Raw genomic sequence first — 16930 nt, forward strand, 5'->3', positions numbered from 1 at the left:
AGGGCGGGGCTCTGTCAATAGCACCAGGGCCCATCCCACAGGCGGTCAACCGCAGAAAGGCGCTGTACTCACGATGATGGGTATGGTGTTGGCTCGGGACAGGATCTGCTTGACCAGCCGGTATCTGTCATACAGTGGCTTCATTACCTGACGTTCATTCTTGGTCACCTGAAAACAAGAGCATCAGAGTTAAGAAGCTGCCTCTGGTAGTCCCGCTATCAGCTGCTCAAGCATGCTCTGGGCCTGGAGGAAATACAGATGATTCAACTCCACTCTCGCCATTCTTGCAAAACTTATTTAAGCTGATAGTAGTTAGTCAGTGAATGTTTAAAATATCTACTTCAACGGCAGATCTTTGGGAATCACTCCATCAGCAGGATTGCTTTTCTTAAATCAAAGCTATGACCATGACTGGCTCCCTGTTTAAACCTATCCAAAGTGACTTCCTATTTTCCAGATCCAGGAGAGAAGAAAGCATGTATTTTTGTGATAATACTGTGCAGCTCTGTAATCAGATTTTTTTTTTTTTAACAAGTCTTTCTCCCCCATGAAATTGTTTTGTTTTTAAGGATAAGATTCTGGCAAACAGTAGGTTTTCGAGAAACATCTGCTGATAGACTGCATGGACGGACTCATGTCCAGTGCCTTAAAATCTGGCAGAATGCTCACAGACGTATAAAGGACTGCGTCTATAGGCAGTGGGGAGGAATCAGGCCCAACTCCCTGGGATTGTACTAGAAGCCCTTCATCATCTGCTGCCTCTTCTCCTTCCTGTCATACCTCAAGCTCCAGAGATAAACCAGGTTGTCTCATACCTCTTTGTCTAGTTCTGTATGCCCTGGAACGGCCTCCTCTCTGCTCCTTGGTTTGGAAGATTGCAGATCATGAGCCACCTCCCCCCGTGCAGCCTTCTTCCAACATCCGCCGCTCACACACCTGCTCACACACCTCTGTGTCACCTACTGCAACCTGTGTATACTGCGTAACTTCACACATGCTTTGCTGGCGATGGAATGTGTGAGTCCGCTCCAACCTGGTTCCCCATGTGATGTTATCAGGCAGTGGGGGCTTTGGCAGGTGATTAGGTCATGGGGGTGGAGCCCTCATGAACACGAGTAGTGCTCTTATAGAAGGGCACTACCCCCGAGAGCTCCCTGGCCCCTTCTGCCATGTGAGGACAGTAAGAAAACGGCTGTCTGGGAACCAGGAAAGGGCCCTCACCAGACACTGAATCCATCAGCGCCTTGATCTTGGACTTCCAGCCTCCAGAACTGTGACAAATAAATGTCTGTTGTTTATAAGGCCCTTGTGTATGGTATTTTGTTATAGCAGCCCCAGTAGATGACACATTTTATACTCTATAGTAACTATTGTTGGCGCATCTGTCTCCTCTTCAACACTGTAAGCTCCTTGAGAGCAGGAGCATGTGTTTTTGTGTCCCTGGAAACTGTTTCAGAGCCTGACATAATGGAAACATTCCACAGTATCTGCGAAGTGAGAGGATATTTCAAACATAAACATGTATGCAAAGTGTATAGGTATGCACACATTTCCCTTCTTTACTTAAATGCCAAAAGAGATGAAGAGTCTTTGTTTCAAGTTTGCGGTTTGTCTTCTGCACTTTATTTCCACTGGGCACATAAGGCAAGAGTTACAGACGTAAGGAAGGGCAAATGGTATTATGGGCCTGTTGGGTCTTCAACTTTGCAGACAACTGTGGGTTATGCACGAATGGATTATTCCTTTGTAACCTTTTATATTTGCCTTTCTCAAAGTGGTCAACAAGTGATCTTTGGACGAACTTCATGTGCCAGGATAGGATACTGCCATTATGCAGAAACATCTTGTGGACTTATTTTCTATGAACAGCAATAATAATAATCTTTTCTATTTCTCCTGAACATCACAATATTGAAAGGCAGGTGGCATTTTCCTATGGCTAGCTACCATATCAAAAGGAGTTTTAAAACTGGTATTTCATAGAAGATGACTGTCCAAAATGAAAGGGAACACAGGAATTATTTTACGTCAGAAAGACTGAGGATCAAACCATAGGTGTTACTACTAGACACGCCTACTGCAAAGGCTAACATGAGACAACAGATCGTGTCAAGTGTCAGCAAGAATGCTGAAGAACTGGAACTCTTTCACTGCTGCTTGTGGAACACTCTGGACAACAATTTGGCAGTTGTCCAACTAAAGCTGAGCATGTGACTCCTCAGTTCCGCTCTTAAGTATAAAAAAAACAACAACCAAGTATGGCCGCTAGCTCACCAAAAGACACACCGAATAATGCCCGCAGCAGCACGACCTGTAACAATCATAAACTGGAAACCGCCCGTATGCCCGGCAACAGAACGGGTATGTTGCCCAAACTGAATACTGCACAGCAATGAGGATGAATGGGCCACAGCTACAGGCGACATCATAAATTAATCTCACAAAAAGACAGCCAAGTAAAATAAGCCAGACACTACAGAATATGTACTGTAAGATTCCACTTACGTAAGTTCAGAAATAAGCAAAGAGAATTTACAGCTTTAGAGTCAAGATAACGGTTTTCCTTCATGGAGTGGAGGTCATGGTATTGACTGGAAGGGGACAAGGAGCAGGGCTTCTGGAGGACGGGCAACATTTATTTCTTGGTCTAGATGCTAGTTACCTGGACTCGTTTACTTTGTGAAAGTGCATCAAGATACATATTTACAATTTGCGCTTCTTTCTGTATTTAGGTTTATACTTCAACAAGAGTTCAACAACAGCTGCAGGTAAGTCTGAGGAGTAGAAATGGAGTGGCTTGTACAATCTCACATGTGAAACGATAAAATTCAGGACTGGAACACATGGAATACCTTTTTAAATACAAAATGTATCCATTAAATGTGTTGCAGATGAGGTTAAGGCACATCCTAATTGTCAACACATGACATGTGGTGAAATATTATTGTGCAAGATAAACAACTGATAGTTTAGTGACCAAAAGACATACGAAAAAAATAATAAGGAGCTAGCATTTCCCCACTGTGGACTTGCATCCTATTATTTGTTGCTTGGCAGAAACATTTTTGGGTTGTAAAAGGAGAGTCTGAATTTTAGAAGACTTTGCTAGTAAAACCAGCCAGATGTGGCAAATTTGACAGAAGCCAGTTTCCTCTCTAATTCTTTGTTGAAATTGTCTAGTTGGAGCAGATGAAGAGGATCCTTGGTTTAATTCTTTGGCTTATGACACTGATATTTAGATTTTCTACGAATTGCTCATGTTTTAAATTGATGATCCTCAGGAACTAATCACCTGTGAGTGATTTGATAAAGTCCAGTTTCTGACTCTGGAGAGCTAAACCCATCATAATTCCACCAAAGTTAACACTGGCATTTGATAGAAGTGTCTAAACACCAGAAATATTAAAGATCTTTAAGTCTGAGGGGTGGAAAGAATTAACACTACTTGATTTACACCATAATTATTTTCATGATATATATCTGAAGCCAAAGGCTTGATGATACTAAAAGTTGATACAACTTTCACTCATCATAAAACCACATCACATGCAATTATCGGAACTGGATTTGTTAGTAGAGCCAAAATCTAACCAATAGTTCCACAAACAAAGCAGGGCCTTGGCTGAACTATTAAAAAAAAGGGTGAGCTGATATTAAATGGACCATGGGAAAACTGTTTGGAAGCTGCTGTCTCTTATTCTTGAGTCATTGGCTGCTCGGAGATTCTGTTACTGATGGAAAACAGGCCTTTGAATGAGCCAGTAAAATTCTCTGAGCCTCGATTTCCTGATTGGTAAACTGCAGAATTCATATTAGAAAATCTTTATGATCTATAGTTGCTTGGAAATGACTTTAGGCCAAGCATGTAATACATTGTATTTTCTATTACACTTTCACTCCTCTTGCCTCAAACCTTTACTAAATTTTCATTCAGGTGGTAGCTCTGAATGGTTTTCCAGTGTGTGGGAATAGGGTTATTACTAAGATGTATTTTTGCACACAAGTCAGAACAACATAAAAACCTAGATGCAAATATCTAAAGGGTGAAGGCAGCACCTCCCATTGTCTTTGCTTTTTTTTTTTTTTTAAAAAAAGATTTTATCTATCTATCTATCTATCTATCTATCTAGAGAGAACACACAAGTGGGGGAAGGGAGAGAGGGAGAGACAGAATCTCAAGTAGACTCCACGCTGAGCATGGAGCCCAAAGTGGGGCTCAATCCCAGGACCCTAAGATCATGACTTGAGCAGAAATCAAGAGTCGGACGCTTAACTGACTGAGCCACCCAGGCGCCCTGGTTTTTGTTTTTGATTAAAGAAATCTTCAACGACTGATCTCTTACTATGCTATTTGGTTGCTCTGTAAAGTCTCAGATAATATTTCCAGGTACCAAGGGAACACCAGCCAATAATTAATCCACATTTAAATAGAGGAAAGTCTTGGACACAAATTACAAAGGACCAATTAGACAACCGCATTTGCCTGTCTTTATCTTTTGTGAGGGTTTTTGTCTTAGCCTCGAATAAAACTTCCTTACAGCAACACCCATCCGGACTCTGTTACCTGGACAGTGCCACACAGGTGAAAGAGAAAATGCCTGATCCTTTTAATGTGAGGATAAAGATAGAATTAGAACCCTGGAATATCAGAGCTAGAAAAGCCATATTTTTTCATACGATGAAACAAAGCCCTGGAGAGGGTAATGATTTGCCCCAGGCAATAAATTTGGGTCAAGAACCCAGGTTCACGGACTCCCAGTTCAGTTTTCTTTCCATTCACAAATAAGACATGAAGTAAAGTAGGATCTTAACACAGTGAAGACATACTAGAAATGTCACAATGAAGCATTTTCTTCTAATAGGGTCTGACCACGTTGTCTTCTTAATGTAGAGAATTCTGCCTTCCGAGCACAGAGCTCTGCCTAGGTTGAGTTCACAAGACCTCTAGCTATAAACAGTAGCATGGAAGCACCATTTTGTGAGACATTATGCCACAGGCAGACAAGAAACTATACAGCTTCAAAATCTTCTTAGCAAAACAAGTGGTTTGAGTTTGCAAGTGGAGGGGTACTCCTGAGTCATAAAACTACTAGCAGGAGAAGACAAATGAGATGGATTCTTGTAACGACTGCATCTTGGCCCATCGACTCAGAAAGAGGTAACTCTCTCCTCTTTATTATCAGGTAAAAATAATAGACTGGGCAAAGATCAGATCATCCCAAATAGTAGAGAGCCAAAGGGCAGTATTTATTTAAGGCTTCAGAGTTTGCATTTAAATTTGAACAGAGCGTGTTCAGTGTCACGTTAGTTCCCAAGATATTAAAACATAACATGAAAATATCCTGATGAGGAAGAGACTCAGGAAGAAACCAGAAGCTCTGAGCAAGCAACCCATTCCTTCTACGCTCTCATCAAGGAGTGGTCTGTAATATGGTGACCTGCAGTTGTGTGTTGTACTTTCTGTGATCATCTTTCGATGAGCTCTTTAAATGTTGAAAGGACGTGCTTTCTTAATAATTAGTAGGGATTTATGTGCCCCTGTGTAAATGAGTGTGTTTTGTTTTTCATTCACGTGTCACTCTGTGGAGTGCCCTGTTAAAGCAAAACGCCTTGTTTAAAAAATGTACAAGAGCCGCACACAACGGCTTTGGCCTGCGATTCTGACAGTCAGTCGCTCACTGTCCTTTCAAATCAGAATCTGTAGACTCAGCAAAAACCCATGAGCTTTGAGCACTTGCTTTTCTAAAAACAAACAAATAAACAAACAAAAGAGTGTTACCCAAATGGTATTTACAGTTCAGGGTCCATGGCAACACCACAGGCCTAAGAATGAAAAGTTTACTCTTTGATTTTTCACACTGGCCAGATATCAAATGAACTCTGCTTTTCCTGAGGAGGCTGGGGCATCAAGTTCCAGAGAGGCAGAGAGTCTAACCACGAACCAGCAACGAATGCCACTCAAAGTTCTAGAGAACTTGTTCCCTGCCCGAAGAGATGCTAGAATTTCTGCAGACCCAAAAAGGTGTTCTTCCAACACCTAAAAGAACACTGAGAGGAAAGGAAATAATAGAGCAGGGCCAAGAACTAAGATTTCATATTCCTAATGATAAGAGAGCTAAAACAAGGTGCGTTCTCTCTCCTGAGTTCATCACTTAATAAGAAGTAGGCTGCAGACAGCAGAACATACACCTGTAGCAGAAGGGACAACATCACTGACTGGGCAGCCCCTGAGCCACCTGCCAAGCCAGCCAGCCCACTTCCTCAGCGCCAGACAGCCCACAGGTAAATGTCTCTGCGCGTGTCTGAACTGCCCATTGGTCTCCATGACAACCTATAACGGACAGCTATGGACGGTATAATCAAAGCCCTGGACTCCTACCTCCGTAGCCCAAAGCTCCAGGGCTGGTCTCAGTAGGGCTGGGATCTGAATCTAGGATTGCGGACCCAAGTCCCTGCCCATCCCTTCAGCCCAGGCAGAATGAGAGGCTCTGTGTCCAACTTTGAGCAACAAATACCCGGCATCCGGGCCCCCAAATTGGCCGTAAAGGTTGGTACTAGAAAGCAGCTGAGAGATCGTGGGGCCTCAGGCAAAGAAGTCCTTAAAGGAGTCCATCAATGTCAGATGTGAACCCACATGAGAAAAAGAAGAAATGCTGAGAAGGAAAGCACACAACTCCCCCCCTCCTTCCGCACCTGCCTGGTGGCCATGAGGAGATCTATACTTAAAAGGCGCTGAGCTGACAGTGGAGAAGGGCCTTCTCTCTGCTAGAAGGAGTTCAGTTCTACTTCTGCAAGTTCTGAATCCTCCAGGAGAAAAGGACAAGTTCCACAATATATCTGAGCTCCAGTGCCTTTACTATTTGGTTCAATGCCTTTAAAAAATCCAAAACACAACTTGGCCTGACACATGACCATTATCCCAGAGCACCAGTATTTTTCCGCTTTAGGGACAGGCCAGTAAAATCAATCATCAGCAGCTCCAGCTTTTTTTTTTTTTTTTTTTTTAATTTAAACCTGATAAATTCAGAACCAAAAACACCATGGAGGATGCATTCTACAGACAGTTTATTGGGCACATGGTATGTGTCAGGTCTTTGTGCTAGATGCCAAGGATCAGGTGCCCCATTAGGTCAACAGAATTCCTGCCCTCACAGATCTTAAAGTCTAGTGCATTCTTCTGGGACCTTCTTTATTCAAAAGAGTGTATTTTACATGAAAATACCATCTCCATTATATAGCCGTGCCTGTGACTGGAAGAGAGACCTCTGCATTTTGGCTATATACAAATCCTTCTGTGAATATAAACTTCACGCTCCATTATAGCTGCTCTTAAGAACTTGTTTTGTTGGATTCTAGACAACACTCTCCACAGAAGGTCACTGAGAGTAACTGACAAGTATCTGATTGCGAGTTTCTCAAGGAATAGAGCAGAAGCCTCTCGTGCCACTGTCCACGCCCCCACCCCCCCAGGACTAATGACAAACACACAATAACCACAATTTGCTGAGTAACAAATCGCTTTCGATGCTTCCTGTTGCTATGAAAAGGCAAGTCCTATTTTGGATTCCTCACACTTTTGGTTTAGGATGGTGGCTGGAACTTCTCTACAGATAAACACTAGCTGCAGCTACATTGAAGAGAGATTGAATTTTAGGGCAAATCATACTAGTTTAACACCTTCATTTTAAGGACAAGAATGCCTCGAGCCAGTGACAATGTATGGGGGCAGACCTAGGGACGGAGGAGTCTCTAGGGCTTTGTGCACGTATCTGTAATCTATACCCCCTCCACCACTGTCCCCCTGAAGCAGGACAGTAGTGACTAAATGTTAGCTGCAAACTCATGTTTCTTTGGAACTCAAATCCAGCATCTGTTCCACAGCTTAAGTCTCTCCTCAGTTTAACCTCCAGAGAGCCTGGGTCTGCTGAAAATCTGTAGGCATCTCCTAAACGTCAGGAAAACTCATATGTCAAATACCGAACACAGAAGATTCATTTGTAAAGCCACACAGTTGACCCCAGTCAGGAAACCCAGTACATTCACATACCGGCCGGCCGTGAATGCTTTCGTAATACAACAGAGCTTTCTGCAGAGCCACCTTCTCGTTGGCAATCTGGTCTTTGGTCATATCCTGAATAAACACAAGGAGAGAGAAACGAAAGGTGGGGAAACATGTACGAGCACTCCTACTTCTTTCTGTAGACAAATTTCCTCAAGTAAGGTTAAAAAGCATCCTCCTACAGTCGTTCCTCCGGGCTCTATTCAGAGCTCGCTTAGGAGTCAGCTCGTCCCGGCTTTCTGCCAGCGAAAGAGCTAGCACAGCAGAGTCGCCATCAACTCCTTGTGTGTCCCACGCGGCCGCAAAGGCAGGATGAGGTAAGCGGGGCTGCGAGGCACGTGGGGCTTAGCTGAATGGCCCAAGCCAGGACTACAGCCCCAAAGGTTCGTCTACAATCCTTCTACTCTAGAGTCATCAAACCGTCTGTTAACCTGCACGAGTTCTTTCTGCGATCTCTACATGAGAGTGTTCTGCTTTCAATGTGTCGTCATAAACCAAAGTACTAGCACTGAAAACACTCTCAGGCTGTTCCATCTGCTTCTCTAGACATCTAAGCGTGTGGGAGACCAGGGCGTGGGAGGTCTGAGCAGGCGTTGCCGCGTCCCTCTTCCCACCGGGACCCATGTGTCGGGCCCTGTGTTGCCACCATATTGACTAGCAGTTGGCTTGGGGCCGCCACCGAATCCCCACACCTTAATGTCCTCAGGACGGCTGCTTTCTGCCCGCTTCTCCTGGAGCTTCCTCTGGATGGATTCCAGCGTGGCTTCGACGCTAGGCTTTACGGCTTTATCGACGAGCTCTTGCTTCTTCTCGTCTTCTTTCTCAAGCTGGGAACCGAAACTCTTGGGGAGCGTGTTGCTTCGCTGCCGCATCCTGGGGCTTAGGTCCTCTTCAGATATCTTTAGTTTGGACTCTAGTTTGAAAACATTTGGGGGTGGTGACATATGAGAATTGATGTCTGCTGAACCCCAATTGTTTTTCTGTGGTGTTACTAACCATTTAGCCCCATCTTTTTTTGGAAAGTATCTAATTATAACAGTAGTCGAAATCCCTGGGTTATTATGTAAAACCTGAGAAAATGCTAACATCTTCTTGGATTATCTGGAATAATTCCCTAACCCAAATTCCTGAAAAAGCTTTAGCTATGTAACATCCATGCTTTAGCCACACCAACAGGTTTGCTGTTCTCAGAATGTGGCAGATGGTTCTATACCCACTCCCTTACTGTTTAACAGCATCGACTGACTGATCCAGCACCCCCAACTGCTGGCCAACTTTTTCCAGATAACTTACATACGTCATTTTGGCATTATTTTCCCTTTGTATTCCATTCGGTTGTTTATATGACTATCTCCTAAAAGACAGCATGCTTTTTGAGGGACAAGGACCCAATCGTTTTTATATTCCTCCCTGCTTACAGGTCTTCTCCTAACACCACAGGAAATAAAAATTCATGATTTAGGGAAATGGGGAAATGCTGCAGCATTTGCATCTTAACTGATCCGGGTTGCCCTGTGATGGAGAGCATGGTGAGACGTGGGGAAGGTGTCCTCTGTACACCGAGAGCGCTGGGAAGCAGTGTCAAGGAACTTGTCTTTCTGAACTATTTCAACAGGGGCACTCGGGATGTGGTGAGATCGTGAATCCTGCAGGTGGCTTGTCTTACTGAAACCATGGCATAGGTCTACAATGTCACCTACCTTTAAGCTGTTTCCGGAATTTGGCAAGGTCATTTGTCCATTTTAGAACCTCTGGGTTGGCTGCTTTGTCACTATGAGAAGGCTGAGAAAAGCAAAATTGAATGTAAATGTTTGCAAACTGGGGCAGGAAAAAGAAGATGAGTTTGATGATCAGTTTGTTATAATTTTTTTAAATTTTGTAAGATTTTATTTATTTTTTTCAGAAAGAGAAAGAGGGAGAGAGAAAACACAAGGGGGGGTGGGCAGAGGGAGAAGCAGACTTTCCACTGAGCAGGCAGCCCAATGCGGGGCTCGATCCCAGGACCCTGGGCTCATGACCTGAGCCAAAGGCAGATGCTCAACCTGACTGAGCCACCCAGGTGCCCCCCCCCTTTTTTTAAGAGAAGATAATTTTATTGTTTTGGGTGGTGTCAATACATAGTTTTATACTATTTTATGTCTTTTTTTTAGGTTTGTTTATTTATTTGAGAGAGTATGCATGTGTGCAAGTGGGGGGAGGGGGAGAGAAAGAGCAGGGAAAGAGAATCTCAAGCAGACTCCCCACTGAGCAGGGAACCCAATGTGGGGCTTGATCCCATGACCTATGAGATCATGACCTGAGCTGAAGGCAGATGCTTAACTGACTGAGCCACCCAGGCGCCCCATGATTAGTTTGTTTTAAAGAGGAAGAAAAGGTTGAGTCCCACTGGAAAAAGAAATTCATCATGAACAATTAGAGAAAATGTCATCAGTATAATTCCATTATCTTTCTTTACATCTGGTTATTTTTGATGCTTTCAGAGAATTCCTCACAGGCAAAATGCTAGACTTCCGTGAAGTCCATGGCCCCTTTTCATGAGTTGTAGGGTTTAAGCTGTCAGGCTAACAGAATGGAAAGCAGAGGGGACATACATCTTACACTGGAATCACCATGCAAAGGGCCTTTCTGCCACTCTTGTGGGCAATGCTAAGATACAGCTGAGAGCAGAATGAGGTAAATACTAATGAAATTTTAGAAGATAATCTTGAATTAAGTTTGAGCCAAAATAAAGAGTCATTTAATGATTTTTCCCATTCCTTCACAAGGTTAAGTTTGTAAGAGGTCAACTAAAATGTTCAATCATATTTGTAAGAATACCCTGTGCAAGGAAAATGCTGATACATGATGTCTGGGGCATCTCAGGGTTTACTAGCCAGTTTCTTTCTTTTTTTTTTTTTAAAGATTTTATGTATTTATTTTGACAGAGAGAGACACAGCGAGAGAGGGAACACAAGCAGGGGGAGAGGGAGAGGGAGAAGCAGGCTTCCCGCCAAGCAGGGAGCCCAATGCGGGGCTCGATCCCAGCATGATCTGAGCCAAAGGCAGACGCTTAACGACTGAGCCACCCAGGTGCCCCTACTAGCCAGTTTCTATTGCCTTTTTGTTTTGGGGCTCCCCAGAAATCTCCCTTAACTTTTGATCACTTCTCTGAGTTTCTAATATGCTGGCATGTGAGCATTGTCAGGGGACAGGAGCGGATAGGGACAACCCTGTGAGGAGACACTTACTCTGTACTTCCTCTCCTCTTCAAATCTATCTTCGAACTTTCGGATCTTCTTTTTAAGGCTCTGAATCCTTCGCGTGAGCTGGGCAGGTGTCAGGTCCTCCTGCTCGTCATCGTAGGACCCGAGAGAGGAGCTCCGGCGCCTGTGAGGGGCACAGGGTGGAGCACTCGCTGCCTGCTGAGGGGCTTGGGGATGGGGATGTGGCACGGAGGGAGAGGGTCCAGACAGTCTCCATCTTCCCATATAAAAGAAAGGGGACTACCAATTCATCCTGTGACCCTGAGCTCTCTATGTCCCACCTATCAAACAGGCCTAACTTTCTCTCACTCACATTTACATTTAGCAAAGGTAGGACTGAAATATGCACTGCAGACCTGAGAGTTAAATTTTAGATAGCTCTGGAGAGGATGTGCTAGTGGAAATTCAGTATGCAGTGATGTAGTTGGGCCAACTGAAAAATTACAACAGAGCCTGTGTACTAGGATGGAGAATTCCCAATATGTTCTTCCACAGACTTACAATGTAGTTAAAAAAAATTGCCAGCCATCAACACCATTCCTATTCTTTCTAATGTTATGGCGATGATACATTTGCTTATCAGCAACACACACATACCTCATGAAAGAATGGGAATTTGGGGGAGAAGGAGGCACTTCTGTGTCATCCAGGTACTGCCTACTCTGCCCATAAGCATAGAACCGAGGAGAGAGCATGGGGTCACTGTCTTCATCCAGAAGCTGGCGAATCAGGCGCCCAGCCTGTGGGGAGAGGTGCGCTTCATCCGAGTCCACATTCTCCTGCTGCCATGAGAAGGTAGGGAGGGGTTCTGGAAAATAAGGAGGGGAAGAAGTCAAAATTGCTCAGGAAAGCATAATTGTTTCCTAAGTTTTCTGAATGGCTTAGGAGGCACTGAATTTAGGAGGCACTGAACGACCTCACGTTTCACATTTAAGGTTCCGATGAAGGACACTATGCCCCGACTGGAATCATCAATATATCTGATAAGTCCTCACTTGCTTTCCAAAGAGAATTTACTACGCCTGCCCGGAGGAATGGCCTTGAAGAAGGAGAGCAAATGGTGTATGCTTCCAACCTCCCCCGCAGGTCAGAGGCAAGACCTTTTCCAGGTGAGGGTATTATGGAGAAGAAAAGCATGTATGCCAGGGAGAGAGAGATTTGGCATCGTGGGCTATATGTCCTTCACTGAAACAACCAGGGAGACACATTTGTCTTGCGAGAGCCCATTTACCTAGGAGTTTGCACCTTCCATTTGGGGCTTTCAGTAAGCTCTTCATGTGCTTCTGCTTAGTGTTGGGATTAGTATGTGTAAGATGCATGTTCTGCACTTGAAGTTTCAGAAGCTGCTCAAGACTACAGTTAACCTAAGATGCTTACATAAATTAGTCAAAAACAAAAAGAAAAAGGATGCCTTACAAAGGGTAAATCTGTACAAATTATTTTAGATAGTCTTTAAGAAAAAAAACGCACTGAACACAACATCCTGATTTGTCATTTTTGGAGTGAATAGGGTGACATTTATTTCTCTTTCCTTCAAGACCCATCTCAATATATTCCTTTCTACATTAAAAAAATTAAAGATAAATCTCAGATGATGTAGGGTATTTCATCTGTAGCAGTCCCTGTGTTTAAAAAAAAAAAAAAGGTATGCTTTAAGTATACTTATGGATTACTGTGACTTACACAAGGTTGGGATCTGGCTATGCTCTGAAATTCTGGGATTCCTAGAGCAACATTTGTTCCTTCAGCTATCAAAGTGTTTATCAGATCTACAAAATTATCTTACACAAGTGCCTGTTCAGTATTTTATTTGAAAAGATCGTATCGGGGCGCCTGGGTGGCTCAGTCGTTAAGCAGCTGCCTTTGGCTCAGGTCATGATCCCAGGGTCCTGAGATCGAGCCCCGCATCGGGCTCCCTGCTCCGCGGGAAGCCTGCTTCTCCCTCTCCCACTCCCCCTGCTTGTGTTCCCTCTCTCGCTGTGTCTCTCTCTGTCAAATAAATAAATAAAATCTTTTAAAAAAATAAAAATAAAAAAATAAAAAGATCGTATCATAATCATAGAACATTAGAGCTGGTTGAAACTTCATACATCAACTAATTTAGTGATTTCTCAACCCCACTGCACGTTAGCATCATGAAGGGAGATACACAGAACTTCTAATGCACAGGTTCTCACCACCCCCCCAACTAAACAGAATATTTAGGTGAGGGCCCAGATACCTGCCCCCCCCCCCCAAGCATACTTTAAAAGCTGACCAAGTGATCCTAAATGCATTCAGGTTTAAGAACCATGGATTCAATCCAACAGATTATAGACAAGGAAATTGAAACCCAAAGAATTTAAGAGCAAATCTAATTTAAGAATTTAAGAGCAAGTCTAATCAACGAGAAGAGTTGGGACGAAAACGAAATCTCCTGACTTGAGGGATAGTGCTTCAATTTAGTATGTGCCAGATGCTCTAATCACAAGGATGGCTATCTGAAATTTTTGAAGATCCCACAGTAGGAGAGAGAAGCATATTAATGTAAAAAAAATTAACCTCATGTGGAATGAGGTCCATAGGTTCTCAAAATTTAAAGAGAATGAAGTTATCTGGGAACTCAGATGGTAATATAAATTATTTTTTAAAAAATTAAAGCAGTGTTAAAACAATTTTTTATCTGCTACTCTCAAAAAGTGGCAGGGAATATTCTGGTAGATATATCTGGCTAATACTGGAGGTGACCAGGAGGTGCCCCCTCATTTGCACTAAAGCTTGCAGGAGGTTCCTCCTAAGTGTCACGGCTCAGATACGGGCAGCTCCAAATTCCTGGCATAAAAGAGCAAAAAAATCGATGAGAAGTGAGGGAAGGAGAGGGCAAGAGGAAAATAATCCCTAGAGAAATAAGAAAAGTGTAGTGTTAAGATACCGAAAATGGAACTATGAAACTAGCCAGACTGTATTTTTTTATTTCGTGGTAATTCTTAGGACAGCAGTGATTTTCTGTAAGGACTAATATCAATAGAGCCAGGCAGGGAAAGGGTTAAGATGCAGCCGGTGATAACCTCATGGCAGAGTGGGAAAGGAGCAAAACAAGGTGGGGAAGGCCAAGGTGGTGTGGAGGGGACAGAGGGCACAGGCAAAGCAAAGTCTGATGTTGATATTGGCACGTGGGTGTGCTGGCTAGTTTGACATTTCTACTCATCACAGTTTAGTTTGAATAGGTGTTACCTTAGTTCCTGAAATCCTTTAATTTGTCTGAATCTAGCAGAATATCTCTTTAAACTATCACAACTCATCTTTCAGTTTTCAATTATGTGGCCTCAGTGTACAAAATGAGAGTGTCTGTGACCACTATCCAAACAGGTCTCCAGTAAAAAATGTATTGTGATCCTGAATTAACGATACAACACTAATCATGGAACTGAGTTATGCTTGTTTGATGCTTTGTGGAGCCATTCATCAGATTTCCTTTGTGTTAACACAGACCCATTCTTGACCACTCACTTGACTGATAAGAAGACCCAATGTGCCCTTTTCTTAACGTCACCAGTAGTATATATGAAATACACAGCTGAAGCAATTCGAGCTTATGGGTGACATTTTCTCTTAAAGGATATAGTTAGCATAAATGAATTCACTAAAAATTGACAAATGTAAAACCATTATGAATTTCAGTTAACAAAATAAAAGGTTACGTTGCATCATTAGTATGCATGTAGAACAGAAGTGAAGTTTCTCACCCATGCAACATGAAATGCTTTCATTTCTCTCTTCTCTCTCCTTTTTTTTTGTTTCCATGGGTTTATTCATTTACTTTATTGAAATATAATTAACATACAGTGTTATATTAGTTTCAGGTATATAATATTCAACAATTCCCTGCATTACTCGGTGCTCATCAAGATAAGTGCACTCTTATCCATATTATCTACTCCCCCCCCCCCCCGCCCCCGGCCCCGACCTTTCCTCTGGCAACCACCAGTTTGTAGGTAAGAGTCCATTTTTTGTCTCTTTTTTTCCCTTGTTCATTTGTTTCTTAAATTCCACATGAGTAAAATCATATGATATTTGTCTTTCTCAGTCTGACTAATTTCACTTAGCTTAATACCCTCTAGGCCCATCCATGTTGTTGCAAAGGGCAAGATCTCACTCTTCCCTTTTTTTCTACAGAATTAAAATTTAAGGCTCTTATAATTTATAAAATGACACATAATATATAGTTCAATATAACTAAATCAGTAACACCAATGTTCTTCTGTTTTAGTTTGTAATGATCTAAACATACAAGGCCTACTCATGTTTTGATAGTTGACACTTAGCTAGACAAAGAAGAAAGAACCAAAAAAAGAACAGTGTAGTACAGGACAGGATGCCAATTGCATTGCCTGCCTAGAGATTCAGTTTTGAGGATGTATTCATTGACCACTCCCAGTGCCTAGTCTGAGAAATAGTTTATATTTTAATCAGTAATTCTAGAGCAATGAAATGGACAAAGATATTCCAAGAGAAGTATTCAAAGGGAAAATAAAAGATCTGAGGCTTCGAATTAGATTTTCATCTTAAAGCACTGCATAAAAGAAATGCGTTTTTATATCCAGACCAGAATTCCTTAAGTTCCGTGATTTTAGTCACGTGTCTTATCACAAAGAACTCTGGACATAAATATGGCATGTCTCTCTATGAAAAATTAATCCATCAGGACAGCTGACATCACAGCAGGTCAGAAGTCACAGAGATAAGAGCTGTACTCATGCTACCTAAGTAATCGAAAAGAATAGATCCTGGGGGAGTTCCAATTGAGACAGTACAGTACACACGGAAATAAAGGAAATTCACTGAAGGAAGAAGAAACATGGTCTGAGTAATATTAATGTGGTCATTGTGATATAGCTACTCTCTGCTTAGCCAGTTGGGTCCATCTGCTATACCAAAGAAAACTGGCTACTAAGATGATTTATTGAAGAAATCTGCCAGAATTAAGGGAGCTGATGTTTTCCACTTCTCATTTCCAACTACATGCTATTTAGCGTCATTACTTCCTGGCACGATGTCATACCGTCTTTCAAGGTGGCTCCTCGGTGGTGCGAGGAGGTATGTGCACATCCCAGACACTGGAAGATGTAAACCCCACCCGGGAGGGAAATCCTATTACAGAAATTTCCTTAGTGTTCCAAAACGAGAACAATAGTAGTCCTATTAAATTGTTCAAATAATCTTGCAAACTCTCAGAGTTAGAAGGAACCTTAGGAGTCAGCTTTGTCAATCCCAGGTTAATCCTTACATTTCATATATCTGCTTTGTCTCTATTTGCAAATGTAATAAGTAGGCCCTTAATTGCTCCATTTAAGTCATTAATAAAATGTGTGGAACAGGCTGGAGCTGAGGACTTTACTAATGAGAATACCCCCATTTGTGTCAACTTTGATCTGTGTATCTGCATGCTTGATCAGTTACTAATTCACTCTGCTACCTGACTGTCTGCTATTCCTTCCACATCTGACAGGGCACTGGAATCCCTGTTAAAGGCCCAGCTGAGGTCTTTTCAAATGCGACATTTCCTAACCCAGAGTCACACACACAAACACACACGCAAGGACGCTGGTTTGGTAAGATCTGTCCTTGGTCAGCAGTGGAGGACCCAGTA

The 16930-nt window shown here is 42.7% G+C and overlaps 1 protein-coding gene across 9 annotated transcripts in view; it reads right to left on the reverse strand.

Moving 5' to 3' along the window:
• Window positions 1–16930, reverse strand: part of FAM13A (family with sequence similarity 13 member A) — a 417768-nt gene that overhangs the window by 15489 nt on the left and 385349 nt on the right. For all 9 annotated transcript variants that reach the window (XM_032400810.1, XM_032400809.1, XM_032400806.1 and 6 more), the window contains 6 exons: window positions 11899–12109; window positions 11287–11425; window positions 9760–9841; window positions 8752–8972; window positions 8048–8131; window positions 73–168 (listed from right to left, as the gene is read on the reverse strand). In XM_032400810.1, the coding sequence (XP_032256701.1) occupies window positions 73–168; window positions 8048–8131; window positions 8752–8972; window positions 9760–9841; window positions 11287–11425; window positions 11899–12109 (833 nt within the window). The remainder of the gene's footprint in view (window positions 1–72; window positions 169–8047; window positions 8132–8751; window positions 8973–9759; window positions 9842–11286; window positions 11426–11898; window positions 12110–16930) is intronic.

This window comes from Phoca vitulina, unplaced genomic scaffold, assembly GCF_004348235.1.
Source record: "Phoca vitulina isolate PV1807 unplaced genomic scaffold, GSC_HSeal_1.0 scaffold3, whole genome shotgun sequence".
Taxonomy (NCBI): Eukaryota; Metazoa; Chordata; class Mammalia; order Carnivora; family Phocidae; genus Phoca; species Phoca vitulina.